The 16,930-nt window shown below is 42.2% G+C and overlaps 1 protein-coding gene across 4 annotated transcripts in view; it reads left to right on the forward strand.

Annotated features, from left to right (window-relative positions):
* Positions 1 to 16,639, forward strand: part of rnf25 (ring finger protein 25) — a 27,417-nt gene extending 10,778 nt beyond the window's left edge. The window contains exons 9-11 of one of the 4 annotated variants that reach the window (XM_062967303.1): positions 741 to 875; positions 2,553 to 2,984; positions 4,424 to 5,366. In XM_062967303.1, coding sequence (XP_062823373.1) covers positions 741 to 875; positions 2,553 to 2,984; positions 4,424 to 4,684 — 828 coding nt within the window. In that variant the 3' untranslated portion in view covers positions 4,685 to 5,366. Of the gene's footprint in view, positions 1 to 740; positions 876 to 2,552; positions 3,688 to 4,423; positions 5,367 to 15,489 lie in introns of those variants that run through there. The other 3 variants (XM_008110132.3, XM_062967302.1, XM_003214937.4) reach the window with 3 other exon arrangements.
* Positions 16,640 to 16,930: the final 291 nt, after the last annotated feature.

Consider the following 16,930-nt stretch of genomic DNA (forward strand, 5'->3'; position numbering starts at 1 on the left):
ATCCTCTTGTGCTCTAAGAAATGCAGCAAGGATGCTTCTTCTCTCTTAATAAACAGAGCTATCTAGAAGTTCTTAATCAGCATTGCTGACTCTTTCCCACATCATAATATACATCAGGATTGAGGAATATCTGGCCCTCCAGATGTTGCTGGTCTGCAACTATCATTAGTCCAAGCCAGTATAACATGCATAACTAATGATGCTTAGGTAAAGGTAAAGGTTTCCCCTGATGTTAGTCCAGTTGTGACCGACTCTGGGGGTTGGTGCTCATCTCCATTTTTAAGCCGAAGAGCCAGCACCTCCAAGGTCATGTGGCTGGCATGACTGCATGGAGCGCCATTACCTTCCCGCTGAAGCTGTACCTGTTGATCTACTCACATTTGCATGTTTTCAAACTGCTAGGTTGGCAGGAGCTGGGGCTAACAGCAGGCGCCCATTCTGCTCCGGGATTTGAACCTGGGACTTTTTGGTCTGCAAGTTCAGCAGCTCAGTGCTTTAACACACTGTGTCACCACGGGCCCCTAATGATGCTTATTCCAGTCAAATAACACATAGAGGGCCACATATTCCTTAGCCCTAGCATCCATAGTGCATAGCTATCTATACAAATATAAAACCCTTATAGAAACAGAACAAATGCATTGCACTTGTATTGCTTATATGGGCATATAACAGACTTGTAGAGCAGAGCCAAAGAAATCCACTCTAGCTAGAAGGGATAACATTTCTCTCCCCCACAGGAAGTGTACCAACCAGACACAGCGATGAAGCTGCACAGAGAACAATTGAGCTTGATCTATCAGAGACAACAAGCAAAAGGAGGCATTATTGATCCTGAGGCAGAGCGCAATCGATACTTCATTAGCCTGCAAAAGGTCAGTGCAATTATCAGTGTTGACATAGGAAAACAAATATGAATTAGAGGCATTACTAAAACATAACAGGATGAGACTCATCGGTGAACTATAGTCACTGATGAATATAACATGGGTTGTCGAAGGCTTTCATGGCCGGGATCACAGGGTTGTTGTGTGTTTTCCAGGCTGTATGGCCATGTTCCAGAAGTATTATCTCCTGATGTTTCGCTCACATCTATGGCAGGCATCCTCAGAGGTTGTAAGGTATATTGGAAACTAAGCAAGGAAGGTTTATATATCTGTGGAAGTTCCTGGGGTGGGGGGGGGGGGGGGGAGAGAACTCTTGTCTGTTGGAGGCCAGTGAGAATATTGTAATTAATCACCTTTGTTAGCCTTAAATGGCCTTAAAGGTGGGGCTGGGAAAGCCATTTAAGGCTAACAAAAGTGATTAATTACAACATTCACAATGGCCTCTAACAGACAAGAGTACTTCCCACCACCCAGGAACTTCCACAGATAGATAAACCTTCCTTGCTTAGTTTCTCCATACCTCACAAGAGGAGAGAATACTTCTGGAACATGGCCATACAGCCCAGAAAACACATAACAACCCTATCAATGTTGAGTTCACCCTTGGACTGCCCATACTTTTGGTGATATCAAATTTCTAGTAATCAGAAAGTAGCTAGGCTAGAGACAGGGCCAAACTTAGGGAATCCCTTTCCCCTACATTCCTCTGCATTTCTTTTAAGAAAGTTTTGCCCCCGGGCGATGGCTATGTGACCTGGTATTCCTTTTCTTAGAGGCAAAATGTAGCTGCATGGACCTTTTCACCTGTTGTCTCTTTTATAAGATGAAGTTTCAGAACCTTATTTGACTCCAAGACCTTTCTATCCTGAATGCATTTCCTTTTTGTTGGGTTTCATCTCTGAACTGCACAAGTCTCTTGTGTCATCAAGTTTCCAGTCCGCAATGAGTAGCTGGGCTAGAGGCAGGGCTAAGATGAGGGATTCCTTTCCCCACATTTTTTTTGCATGTTTCCTAAAAGGGCTTTGTCTTTCGTCCTCCTGTTAGCCACTGTCTGCTCCCCCTTGGATGATATAGTACTGGAATTCTGTGAGGGAGCTTCCTCTTGGATGGCCATTGGCCATTTTTCATTCTTCTGCTTTTTCTTTCTACCTATGAGGTTGCACCTTTGCCTATCTTTAGGCAAAATGTAGCTGCATGGACTTTTTACCTTTTTATCTCTTTAGAAGTTGAGATTTAGTAAGCTAGTTAGCTCCAGGTCCTTTTCTATCAAGAATATATTTCTTTTACTTCAATAAATATGTTTTAACCTAAAGTTCTGACTCTGCAATCCTAAGCCATTCTAAGGAATAGAAGCTTATCCCAGCTCACCACATGTAAGTTTCTGCTGGTTATGAAGTTTATATTTGGTACTCTGCTATAGTTATGGTGGAATCACCCCAACTGAGATTATTTTGAGCCTAACAGCTCGGATTCCCCAAGCAAGGGTTTACAGGCCCAGGCACGTGTGGGCTGAGCAAAAAGGGAAATAGCTTTTTAAAGGATAAGTGAAAAGGAGCAGAGAAAGGTTTCTCAAAGAGATTTTTGAGCCTTTTTGATTTTTGTGTATCTTATTTTGAACTTTGTTTTTTGAATTTTCTTGGAGCATTTCATTTTTATTTTTGAAAGCCAAGAACCGTGGAACGGAAACAGGAATTTCTTTGGACTCTTCCTAAATTGGAGAATGAAGGTGGAAATTATCTTAATTGGAAAAGACGACTGGAATTATTCCTGAATTCCAAAGAGGCTGAAGTCTGTGACCAAGATCCTCCATCACCTGAAGATGAGGGATACATTGACTGGCTCCAGAGCGACAGATTGGTGAGGGGAATCATTTCATGTTCTCTATCAGATAGAACCTTTGAGTTTGTAAGAAATGCTGAAACAGCAAAAGAAATGCTAGCATCATTGGAAAGACACTACAGTAGAGTCTCCGATGCTGAAATTATGCTAATTTATCAAAAATTGTTCACAGCAAGAATGGATTCAGAACAGAACTTAGATGGTTTTCTACAACATATACGATCTTTAGTTGACCAGCTAAGAATGCATGGTGAAAAAGTGAGTGATAAAATGGCTATTGCCATTATTTTTTCTCGAATTCATCGAAGCTATGAAAATTTTGTATTAATTATGAAAAATACTCACACTGAACAGAACCCACTAACTTTTGATGAGTTAATCGCAGAATTAAGAGCAGAATCACTTGAAAGAGAAAGAAAAAGTACCCTGTGTGGCTCGCTTTTTGAGAAAAATGGAATGACTTTAAAAGCACATGGCCAGAAATCCCAGAGGAAAAGTTCCAAAGTGTGCCATTTCTGTGGCAAAATTGGCCATCTTCAAAAGCAATGTTTTTTGGCAAAGAGGAACGAAGAAAGTTTGGGGAATTTGCCCACTCCTGTTGCTAGGCAACAAGGCCAAATGGCCAGCCAGTTTAATGACTCTAGGAGCCAGGAACAAAAAAAACCTTGGACTCTGAAAGGAAATGCAAATGTTTCAGGTGACTCACCTCAGCACAGAAGTGCAAGAGAAAAGCTTAGTTTTCTCACCAGAGCTTGATGATGAAATAACTGCCACACAAAGCATGATACATGAATTAGCTTTTAATTCATCCTGTGACAAAGTGTCCAAAACAGATATTTTTCTGGGCAGCGGTGCAGATAATCACTATTTTTCAAATAAAGATTATTTCTCAGAATTGCATAAATGTGACTCTGCAGTGTATGGAATTGGTTATCACAAAATAAAATGTATTGGAAAAGGACAGATTTCTCTGGCATGTCTGGACACAGGAACAAAACTGGTTTTAAATGATGTGATGTATAGTACCGAAATAAGGTGTAATTTGATTTCTGTATCAAAGTTAGCAAAAAAAGGATGCAAAATTATCTTTAATGGAGAAAGCTCTAAAGTTGTGAAAGATGGAAAGATAATTTTAACAGCTCACAACTACCTTGGACTGTTTAGAGTCAATTTTGCACCAGAAATTTCTGGTCTTGTAACCTCAGAATGCCAAAATGAGAACTGTTTCCAGTTATGACATAAGCGTTTTGGACATGCAAGTGACAAATATTTAAATGAAGCTGTGAAGTTGTGTAGAGGTCTGAAGATCAATAATTGTTGCAGAGAAAAATGAGAAATCTGTATTGAGGGAAAGGCACATGCTCCTAACATTCCAAAGAGCAGTGAGATGGTGACACAGCGCCCCCTGCAGTTTGTGCATAGCAGCCTCTGCGAACCAATAAATCAGTGGGAATAAATATATCTTAACATTTATAGATGATTTTTCAAGATTTACAATGGTGTTTTTCTTGGAAAGTAAAAGTCAAGTCTATGAAAAGTTGTTGGAGTTTCTGGCAAGAATAAAGAACCATTTTAAGAGTTTGCCTGAGGCTTTGAGGATTGACGAGGGGAAAGAGTATTGTAATGAGGCCGTAAGCAATCTCCTGAAAAGCTATGGAATAGCTCACCAGCATTCCCTTCCCTCTTTTCCTAATCAGATTGGAACTGCAGAAAGGAAAAATAGAAGTTTGATTGAAATGGCCAGGACCATGCTTCTATATTCAAAATTGCCAGAGTTTCTGTGGGCTGAAGCCACACTTTCTGCCTGTTATCTACAAAATAGGCTACCAAGTGGAGGAAGAAACGCAACTCCTTACGAACTGTGGTACGGTCACCCGCCTTCTGCCAATCATTTGAGAGTTTTTGGATCTAAAGCCATTGAATTTTATCCCAAAAGTGAAAAGAGCTGGGAAATTTGATAGAACCGCTAAAGCATTGATCCTTGTTGGATATAGTCCAGAATACAAAAGTTACAGACTATATGATCCGGATAATAAATCGATATCTGTGAGAAAAGTGATCTATATTGATGAAAGGATTCAGAGATCTAATAAAGATTTTTTTGGTGAGACTTCAGAACAACTTCTCTGTGATAAGTCTTTCATTGGAGATTTCATGCCATTTGTTCCAGTGAGTGAAGATGGGGGAGCAGCGCCATCCCTGAACTGCATAAGTCTCTTTTGTCATCAAGTTTCCAGTCCTCATTGAGTAGCTAGGCTAGAGTCAGGGCTAAGATGAGGGATTCCTTTCCCCACATTCCTATGCATGTTTTCTAAAAGAGATTTCTCTTTCCTCCTGTTTGCCACTGTCTGCTCCCACCCCCCTTTGATGATGTAGTAATGGAATTCTGTGAGGGAATTTCCTCTTTAAGTTTTATTGCCCTGGGATGGCCATGTGGCCATTGACCATGTTTCAGTATTCTGCTTTTCTTTCTACCAATGAGGATGCACATTTGCCTCTTTCTAGGCAAAATGTAGATGCATTGACCTTTTTCCTTTTTACCTCTTTAGAAGATGACATATTTAGTAAGCTAGTTAGCCCCAAGACCTTTTCTATCAAGAATGTATTTCTTTTATTTCAATAAATATTTTTGAACCAAAAGTTCTGACTCTGCAATCCTAACCCACCCTAAGGAATAGAAAATTATCCCAAGTCACCATATGTAAGTTTCTGCTGGTTATGAAGTTTACTTCTGGAACTCTGCTATATTTATGGTGGAATCATCTCCACTGAGGGTTATTTTGAGTCTAACAGCTCAGATTCCCCAACACTTTTACTTTAATAAATCCTTGAAACCTAAGATTGATTCTGCAATTCTTAGCCATCCTAAAAGGATAAAGGCTATTCCTGCTCACCACATGTAAATTTCTGCTGGTTATGGCATTATGTCCTGGCACTCTGCTATATTTTGTGGAATATAGCAAAGGGGTTTTCTTTAAGTCTAACAACTCAGATTCCCTAATAATCAGGACTACTGAGAGGATGCTTTGAGTCTGGTACAGTTGAGTATCCCTTATCTGAAACACTTGGGACCAGAAATACCTTTGATTTTTGATTTTTTAAAATATCCTCGAATACCTCTATTTGCACATGGGTACATAATGAGCTATCTTGCAGATAGGACCCAAGTCTAAGTTTGAAGTTTATTTATGTTTTATATACTGTACACCTTATACCAATGAAGGTGAACCTTTCAGAGACTGAATGCCCAAACTGCAACCCAAAACCCACTTATTTATCGCAAAGTGTTAACATGGCAATTCAACCTGAGTTACTGAGGTTTCACTTAGAAGAAACAACTCATACTGCCATTATTATTATTATTATTATTATTATTATTATTATTATTATTATTATTATTATTATTTAATTACATAGGCTGGATGGTCATCTATTTGGAGTGCGTTTATTGTGCTTTTCCTGCATAGTGAAAGAAGGTTGGACTACATGACCTCTGGGGCTGCTGCTGCTATTACTGCTATTACAAGGGCTGGATGTCCATTCCTTAAGGGTGCTTTGGTTGTGCTTTTCCTACATGGTGGAAGGGGGTTGAATTGCATGGCCCCTGGGATTACTGCATCTACAGTAGAGTCTCACTTATCCAACACTCGCTTATCCAATGTTCTGGATTATCCAATGTATTTTTGTAGTCAATGTTTTCAATACATCATGATATTTTGGTGCTAAATTTGTAAATACAGTAATTACTACATAGCATTACTGTGCATTAAACTACTTTTTCTGTCAAATTTGTTGTATAACATGATGTTTTGGTGCTTAATTTGTAAAATCATAACTTAATTTGATGTTTAATAGGCTTTTCCTTAATGCTTCCTTATTATCCAACATATTCGCTTATCCAACATTCTGCCGGCCCATTTATGTTGGATAAGTGAGTCTCTACTGTATTATTATTATTTTTTTCGTGGTCTCTTTGAAATCACACATATGGGTCTTCCTCGCATGCACAAAGCTGTTCAGAATTCTCTAGAAGCTCTAATTTTGACTGGCCCCACCCAGTCTCCCCAGGGTGGTATATAGCCAGTGAGAGGGTCTGTAGCCTCAGTTCCATTTGCCTGCTACCATTGCAGCAACTTAGGGACTTCTCTTAGCTCTTGCAAAGACCGGCACAACCTTTTGACCGTTTTTTGGACAAGACCATTTTCTGACTATCCTCTGCTCGCTGATTTGGACTTGGTTGCATTTTTCCTCTGACTGGGTCATTTTTGACTACTCTCTGCCTAGTGATTTGGACCTGTTTGTCTCCCGTTTTTATCAGACTGCCTTAATCACTCTCCTGCCTAGTGCTTTGGATTTTGTTTCAGCAATCAGGCCAGTTACCCTCACCTTTTCTAAATGCCATCTACCTTTTTAAAGAAATGTGCAGCCTGTGGGGTGAAGCATCGAGACACCGACGTCCATTCCATGTGCCTGGGGGAGCCCCATGTGGTCCAATCTCACCACATTTGCTTCTCCTGTACTCCCCAGGCTCGTAAGAACTGGGACTCCCACCTCAAAGCATTTTTGTATGAGCAAGCACTTTTGGTGCCATCCACCCAGCCTAAGAAGCACTCGGCTTACCTCCCCTGATATCATAACACCTCCTGCTGTCATCATTTCTAAATCTCTGGTAGCGGCAACTTTCGGGAGGGGCCTTGTTATATATAATTATTATAAATTATATAACAATAGTTATTTTAACTGCTTTTAATTGTTTTTTTAGAAAGGCATGACCTTTTAGAGATCATAACCTTTTGGAAAACCAGAATCTCAATAACATTTCGGAGAAAAATGGCATTCACAACCATCTGAAAATCATAACCTTTTGTAGAAAACTCTTCCAGAGAGGTCTGATCATGTGGTCTGCAGCTCCTCCCACAACCTCAAGAAACAGAGTAAAGGGAAAGCTTTACAATACAGTAAGCAAACAGAATCATACTAGTGGAGGATTGAAGAAGGTTGCTATTTCCAACATTTTTAAACTGATTAGTTTTGTTACTTGGTAGGTTTAATACATTTATATGTTTTATTTAATTATTGAAACTTTGTGAGTATTTGTTAAAATTTGTTATAGATGTTTTATTCATGGGGCTGTTTGCTCATTTTGTATTGTTTTATGGCATTGAATGTTTGCCATCCTTTCTTGGAAACTGCCCTGAGACCCCTCGGGAAGGTAGGGCGGGTTATAAATAAAGTTGTTGTTAACCTGGTGAAACAACCCAAGGCAACAAAAAAATCCTCTCAGCCCCCCCCCCCCCTCCCGAATTTAGGCTGGGAAAGCCTGGATTGCTCAAAGAGGCTGGAAAAACAGAGGGAAGCCTGATTCAGGCAGCAATCCTGCAACTGCCCTTGCAGCAAGCGCTTCAACATCGCCTGTAGCAGTCTCACCAGGCATTCAGACAGCAGCAATAACATTGCCTTCCGCACAGCCACCCCCATTGGATGATGCACATGCCCCTTCAGAGATCTCCCCAGTCCTCACCTAAAGGGAGGCCAATTAGCACTCCGCCAACCCCCACAATGGACAACTCGGTCTGAGGAAACTACAGAAGCTCTGACCACTCTGCACCACCATTGCTTTCAGGCATGATCACCGAGCCCCCGCATCCCCCGGGAGACTTGAGACCGAGATCTTATGGCCGCTCTTCCTCCCGCTGCTCATGCAGCTCAAAGTACTCTTATGGTCCAGGTTCAAGGGGCCCCTCACCCTTGATGCGATCTTGGAGCTCTTGCTCGCTGTGCCCTTCACGAGGCTCCTATTACTGGAATACATTGCACTGTTTTGGTGCTAAATTCATAAATACAGTAATTACTACATAACGTTACCATGTATTGAACCGCTTTTTCTATCAATTTGTTGATAGAAAATGATGTTTTGGTTCTTAATTTGTAAAATCATAATGTAATTTGATGCTTAATAGGCTTTTCCTTAATCCCTCATTATCCAACATTATTGCTGTCAGCCCGCTTATGTTGGATAAGTGAGACTCTACTGTACCACCATTATTTATCTTCGAGATCCCCAACTGAGACTGCTTAAGTCCCGCCCATGACATGCTAATCTTTTCAAGGATGCCGCTACTTACAGGGGTTCGGAGACCTCAGAGGGAGCGCCAGACGAGCCTGCCCTTCCTGATTGCCCCGAGCATGCAGATCTCTTGTCGCCGGAAGACTTCCACAGCTTACCGGAGGTGTGGTTCGCCTTGCACGGGCCCTGAAACTCCCTACGTCCCAGCCACCTGCTCCAGTGGAGGATCCAATTTTTTCCTCCAATCAACAGCAAGCGCCTGCAACAATGGTGCTCCCATTACTGCCTTATCTCTTGCACCTGATCAAGACTCCGAGCCTTTCCCTATCGTCTGTTCCAGCAATTTAAAGAAAGGTAGAAAGTTTATATCATGTGGATCTGTCAACTGCTGAGCAGATGGGAAAACACCCCAATAGATGTGACTCAACCACACTCTTCTCAGAAATAACACACCACGCCGATGGATAAAGAGCAAGAAACTTGACACAATGGGCCAGAAGGTGTACTCCTCAGCAGGCCTTTTTGCCAGGCTGGCTTACTATGGGGCTCCTTCGGGAATAAGATTTCTCCCTAATTTGATCATCTCTCTTCAGAGGAGTTGAAGTTGGCCAAAGCTTTTCAACAAGAAGCCACTTTGTTGGCAAGCTACAGAAAGTACTGGCCAAGCATACTGCTGACTCAGCGGGCAAACTATTTATGGTAGTCATAGCCCTTTGCCACCATGCATGGTTATGTTCCTCTGGGCTGCCCACTTCAGCCTCTGGGGCAAATGAAGACTTCCCCATGCATGAATTGGGTTTGTTTAATTCTAAACTGGGGCATACCAACAAGATGCACCAGACAGTGCACAAATTTGGCTTCCCAGTGTCTCCGGCTTCCTGCTGAGACAAACAGTTTTAATTGCTATTTTTTCACATTGGAGAGTGAAGAAACCACTGACTGGAAACTGTCAGAAAGGAAATGGCTGCCAACTCTCCAAAGCCTGATTATTTCCAAGGCTTAAAGGAATGTTTATTCCCTCTGTTCTCTGTGTGAATTCAGAGAGACTGCTGTATATATTATTGCCCTGTTTGATCTTTTGAACTGAAGTAAAGATATTGTTACTTCTTACACAAGCCTGAGTGACACGTTATTATACTGCAGGGTATATATTGGTTCAAAAACTGTGGTAAAGCTTCTATTTATATCTACAACTTCCAACAAACCCTGAGGTTTTGATCGTATCCCCAGTCTCAAGCAGCACCTAATAGGAAACCCCCCTTCCTTCCAAGGGAAGTCTACAGGGTAAGGGCAAAAAGGCTGACAATTTGAAGCGGCGCTTTTAGCCCCCTTTCAGTTGAAGACTCTGGAGGTTCTACAGTTGGAGTTCCTAATGTTATTCTGAATTTAGTGTGTTCCTTAAGTTCAATTGCTGTTATCTGCAATATTGACATCTCTGACTATACAGCACCATTTTTGGACCGCCTCTCTTTCTATGCAGAAGCTTGGTGCCACATTGCTACAGACTCCTGGGTGCTTGATATTATTGAGAGGGGGGTATGTCATCAAGGGATCCAACTCACTGCGCACCATTTCCCAGGAGAGGAGAATACCCTAGCCAACTCCCTGATCAGGATCCCCAAGTCCTACCACAAATGGCACCTCCACCCCATGGGTGAACCTTTTACCTCACCACAGAACAAGCAATGTGCCCAGTTCTGCATGTGTTTTCTGCTGGGGTGAGTACTGGGCTCCCTCAGTGATGCTGTTTGCATTTCCACCAGCACCTTTGATAACGAGAACCCTGTCAAAGATCCTAACAGATGATGCATACTGCATTCTCATCACTCCATGGTAGTCGCGGCAACTTTGGTTCACCCCACTCCTACAGGCATCCCAGAATGAGTTTCAATGCCTGTGATACCAACTAGACTTACCTCCCAGATCGGCCAGGTCTGCCATTCAGATGTACAGTTCCTGCACCTCACAGCCTGGAGGATACATCCATGCTGTGAAACTCATCATTGAGGCTGCCCCAAAAACGTCTACTAAGCGTGCCTATACTTACAAGTGACATCACTTCACCTCTTCCTGAAACATGCAGTGCAACTATGCCAATGATTCTTGACTTTCTGGTATCCTTGTCAGGGATGGGACTTTCTCTTTTCTCTCTGAAATGTTACCTTGTGGCAATCTCATGGTACCAGAGAAAGACTGGTCACCCCTCCTGTTTCTCAAATCCTCTGATCCAACTGTTTCTAAAGGGTTATAAGAACATTTATCCTCCAGCATGTCCCCTGACTCCAGGATGGAGCCTGGAACTCATCTCAACTCTCTAAACCACTGTTCAAACCTCTGACATCGGTGGACCTCTCTTACCTATCCTGGAAAACTGCCTTCCTTGTAGCTGTCATGTCCGCAAGGTAGGCCAGCGAACTTTGTGCCCTTCAGGTAGATGAGCCTTGCCTGTGTTTCCATAAGGACAAGGTCGTCCTCCATACAGACATGGGTTCCTGCCCAAAGTTGTTTCTTGCTTTCATGTGTCCCAAGACATCTTTCTGGCATTCTTCCAGAACCTCTCTTCTCCCCTCGAATGATCCCTTCATTTGCCAGGCATTAGAAGGGCCCTGGCTTTTTATGTGCATAGAACATCCATGCACAGGAAATCATCCAAGCAATTTCTGAAATATCACCAGGATGCTATTAGCTGCTCAGTATCAACACAATGTTTGTTCTTCTGGATTCTTGCCACAATCCACCTTGCTTATCAGCTTTCACGTGGAGATCTTTCACCTCAAGTCAAGGGCCACTCAACAAGAGTGGTAGCTACTTGTCAAGCGTTTTTGAAGGGCATACTTCTGGATACAGAATGGGGGACACCTGGCTAGACAGCAGTACATGTGAAAAAGATCTTTGAGTCCTTGTGGACAACAAGTTAAACATGAGCCAGCAATGTGATGCGGCTGCTAAGAAAGCCAACGGGATTCTGGCCTGCATAAATAGGGGTATAGCGTCTAGATCCAAGGAAGTCATGATCCCCCTCTATTCTGCCTTGGTCAGACCACACCTGGAATACTGCGTCCAATTCTGGGCATCACAGTTGAAGGGAGATGTTGACAAGCTGGAAAGCGTCCAGAGGAGGACAACTAAAATGATCAAGGGTCTGGAGAACAAGCCCTATGAGGAGTGGCTTAAAGAACTGGCCATGTTTAGCCTGCAGAAGAGAAGGCTGAGAGGAGACATGATAGCCATGTACAAATATGTGAGGGGAAGTCATAGGGAGGAGGGAGCAAGCTTGTTTTCTGCTGCCCTGCAGACTAGGACACGGAACAATGGCTTCAAACTACAGGAAAGGAGATTCCACCTGAACATCAGGAAGAACTTCCTCACTGTGAAGGCTGTTCGACAGTGGAACTCTCTCCCCCAGGCTGTGGTGGAGGCTCCTTCTTTGGAGGCTTTTAAGCAGAGGCTGGATGGCCATCTGTCGGGGGTGCTTTGAATGCGATTTCCTGCTTCTTGGCAGGGGGTTGGACTGGATGGCCCATGAGGTCTCTTCCAACTCTACTATTCTATGATTCTAACACATCTGCCATGTGGCAATGTGGTCCACATCACTTACCTTTGCCTCCCACTAAAAAGTGAACTCCCTTTCCAGGAAGGATGCTGCTTTTGGCAGAGTTGTCCTCTTCTCCTGTGTGGCATGACTACGCGCTTCCAAGGTCAATAGCTTGTTTGTCATCCATACGTGCGATTTCACAGAGACCAGGAAGAAGAAGTGTGGCTTGTTTACCTGTAACCGTGTTTTTTCAAGTGGTCATCTGTGAAATTTGCATATCCTCACCCATCTTCCTAGCTGTTCATCATGCCTCAGTATCTGTAGCTGCTGCCATAGAGGCTAAGAAACTGAGGCTACAGCCCCTCTCACTGGCTGTATACTATCCTGATGAAAGTGGGTGGGGCTACCGCCAAAATGTTTCAGTTAGAGCTTCTAGAGAATATTGAACTGCATCAGGCATGCGCGGAAGACCTATATGTGCGAATTTCACAGATGACCACTGGAAGAAACACGGTTACAGGTAAGCAACCTGTTATTATTATTGTTACTACTACTACAAAGGCTGGATGACCATTACTTTGGGTTGCTTTATGCTTTTCCTGCATGTTGGAAGGGGATTGGATTGCATGGCCTCTGAGGTTGCTGTTATTATTGCTAGTAAGGGAAAGAATTAGGGGGAGAGCAGAGGGGAAGTGTGCAAGAGAGGGAAGGGCAGAATGGCAGGCTTAGCTGGCTCCTTCGTTTATTTTGTTTTTGTGAAGCTTTCTTTAACACAACAGGATCAATATTGATTTCTTGCTTTGTATAGTGATTATTGTCTACTGAAATCTTAACAAGGTGACTAAAAATGCCAGACTTTTCCTGCCCATTTGATATTCTTTTTAATTAGTTAAATACAGAAGCATATTCCAAACTGTAAACTTGCTACTTCTTAATATTTACAATAAAATGCTTCATAAAAAACCTCAGAGTAGAAGTTCCATTTTTTAAAGCAGCTGAAACTGTCTTTAACACACACAGAGAGACAATTGTCAGTGAGGCAGCCTGATACAAGAATTCCCAGATCCCCTCCTTCCAATGTTTCTTTCTTCAAGTCTCAGGCTGCTTTCCAGTTTTTTCCGCTCCACCAGGCCTCCACGTTGCAGCCAGCAGGAGCGTAGTTAAGGGCAGAGCAAGTGAACCTGCCAAGCTCCACCTCTGCTCCCACTTGTTAGTCTTTCTGCCTTCCTTTACCCCTTCTCACTTTCGTTCCCCAAAAACAGCAGCATCAAAGTGGGAGAGCTGCATGCTGGAGCAGCCAAGAAAACGAAGTTTGGGGGGGGGGCAGAAGGAGGGGGCAGCGTGCGTGCCAGGACAGAGGGCTCTGTGTGCCCCTTCTGGCACACATGCCATAGGTTCACCACCACTGCCTTATACTCACAACCTGAATATACAATATTTGGTACTGTTCTATTATCCGGGCAGAGGCCACAAGAGGGCCCTAGAGAGAGAAGGACAGTCTAGTTTATTGGGGGGGGGGGGGGGGAGTTGAAGGAGGAAAAAAATTCCCTCATTTTCACTGGTTATTCCCTCTTCCATTTTAATATAAATGAGGGTTGTTTCCACGACAGGGACATGGGAGGGGGGGGAATAACAGGAAAACAGAGGGAAATTGTTTTACTCCTTCAGCCCACTCTCCCCCTCCCTAAAATGGACTATCCTTCTCTCTTTTGTGGCCTTCACCCGGATGATGGAACAGTACCCATTATTTTATTTTAAATAGTTTTGTGCCTGAAACAAAGTTTGTGCACACTTGAACCATCAGAAAGCACAAGTATCACTATCTCAACAACCCAGGTGGACAATTTTGGATTTTGAAATATTTTAGAACTCCAGATTAACTCACCTGTACTTGGAGAGAAGTGATGACACTGAGTGGCCTTTTTGGAATATAAGAGCCATTGATTCTCCTCCTGGGAGAGTGACTGAGAGCTTTTCCTTGCTGCACTATCCTGTCTAGTGTTGCAAGAGATGGTTGCTATTGATATCCTTGGAAATTTCTTGAAAGTGCAGGTGCCATTTAACCCCCCTCCCCCCCAAAATATCAAAAAAGTATAAGGAGCAAATAATAAATGTTGGAAATGTGAAGTTCGTGAAGGGTCTCATTACAATATGTGGTGGACCTGTGAAAAGGCCAAAAAAATCTGGCTGCAAAGGCAGATAGTAATCCAATAAATTCTTAAAACAAGAACCAGCTTCAAGTCAGAACTTGCATTACTAGGATTATTGGTTAATCAAAAAGGATCATAACAGAATACTGCGGTACATGTTAACAGCAGCAAAAAATTTATATGCTCAAAAATGAAAAATGACAGAGATACCAGCTACAGAAGACTAGATTGTAACGAAGTGGGAAATAGTAGAAATGGACAAATTAACAATATTGTTGAAATATAAGTCATTGGACACATTATCAGAAGAATGGAAACAGTTTTATCAGTATATTTCTGAGGGGAAGGGAATGACTTTATGTACAGGTCTGGAAACATAAAATGTTGGGATATTCACTTGCAGATGTTGAAACAAACAGAAGTAAACAATTTTCTGAATATAAATGTTTCTCTATGAATATTAAATTTATAGAGAAACCGACAAAAGAGAAGCTGGAAATCCACTTTTAAAATTAATTTATGTATATGTTGGTAATTTTAGATTTATAGGTAGAGTTGTATGTATGTTAATCAACCATTGTCTAAGTATATCTATGTTTATGTACTTAGAAGTATTGTAGCATTTCTTTTTGTGTGTTTTGTGAAAAGATTTAATTAAAAATATTGAGAGAGGAAAAGTAATTTCTTCAAATGCTACTTCCTATCAGCTCCATGCGGGGACATGAGAGAAGCCTCCCACAAGGATGGTAAAACATCAAAACATCCGGGCGTCCCCTGGGCAACGTCCTTGCAGATGGCCAATTCTCTCACACCAGAAGAAACTCAGGTTGCTCCTGACACAGGAAAAAAAAATCAGTATAGTATTATTCCTAGTAGCATGTTGCACCTTACAATGTTCGAACGTATCTTTAGTGTCACCAGCATTTTAGCTCATGGAAACATGGGCTGAAGATTAAACTGTACTGAGTTCATGTGCTTTCTGTCTTTCATCGTGTTACCTCTTTTTCTTAGCCCTCAGGTGCCCCTCAGTATGAGCAGGAGGTCATTACAGAGAATGCCATAGATGCAGAGAAGGAGGTGAAACCACCAACAAGTTATGAAAATCTTCCGGGGACTATAAAGACTATTCCAGTAGTGAATGAACCAGACAAAACAGAGAGACCATCCATTACCTTCCATCAGCACAGCAAAAGAGAGAGGATGCAAGGGGAAAAGCCATCTTCACGAGGCCCTGGCTGGCAACAGCACTACAGGACCATGGAGGTGCCAGCAGAAACACGTGTGGCCAGTGCTGAGGGAGAACCCAGAGCCTTCAGTAGAAGACCCAACTGGAGGAAAGAGAGAGGGCAGTGGAACTCTGGGAAGTACAGCCCACACTTCCCAAAACCGTGCAGCAGAGACCAAGGGCCTGTTCACATGGATAAAAAAGAGGTGTGCACCAGTGATGCCTCAGCAGTTCAAGATGGGGTGTATTTAAGAGAAAAGGAAAACATTGGAGGGAAATGGGAGCCAGTTCAGAAAACAGAGGCCCAAGATAAAGAAAAAGATGACATAGAGGTTAGCCATAGTGAACCCAAGGAGCCCACCAAGTGGCAGGGCCAACATGGGACTCAGGATTGCAGGCGATGGGTAAAAACCAAGAACAGAGAATACGGTTCTTATCCTAAAATGTCAAGAGGACAAGGTCGGTCCAGACCAAACTCAAGAAGAGGATCACATGGCCAAGAAGCTGAGGGAGGCGTCTAACAGATACATTTGAAAGCTCCTTTTCCCCCCTAGGAGAAAATACTGACAATTTTGTTAGGCTTTCTATCAACCATTTGCCTTTGAATTATCTTGTGGGGAAAGCAGAACTATAGTGGAATTCTGCTATGGTGCATGGATGGTCTACAGTTTGTTGGGTTGCATGAGGTTTTTTTTTAAAAAAAGAAATATGCTGTTCAGAAAAAATCAAAATGGTGCTGATGGATTGTGGTGGTAAGTGAACAATTTCAACAGGGAATAAATAATAGACACTGGTAGCCATGGATCTTCTAAAAAAAGCACTTTGTTGTAGAGGTGAGGTGAATTTTCTTAATTTAAAGAGAAAGCTTTGAAAAATACACTCTTTAATATGACACTTATTTAAAATATGTACTATTAAAATAATGGAGAACCAGTCTCTCTGTTTCCTGTCTAGTAATATTGGTAGGATTCACAAGAACAGTGTTATACTGGTGCTAGACATGGTGTGTCCAAATCAAGTTTGGCTTGGGAACTATTAAAATGCAAGGTCTTTAGTGCGCTGGCACTTTGGAGGATTAGAAGAGACAAAACAAATTTCTTTGTTTACTAGCTGTAATTTTTACTGTGTTTTTTTTATTACTTCATTTAAGTTTTTTGCCTGCTCCACATAAACTGGCAAAGCCAAAAATATTCTTACAGTATGGAACCTTGTATATCTATTTGACAA

Source organism: Anolis carolinensis, chromosome 1, assembly GCF_035594765.1.
Source record: "Anolis carolinensis isolate JA03-04 chromosome 1, rAnoCar3.1.pri, whole genome shotgun sequence".
NCBI lineage: Eukaryota > Metazoa > Chordata > Lepidosauria > Squamata > Dactyloidae > Anolis > Anolis carolinensis.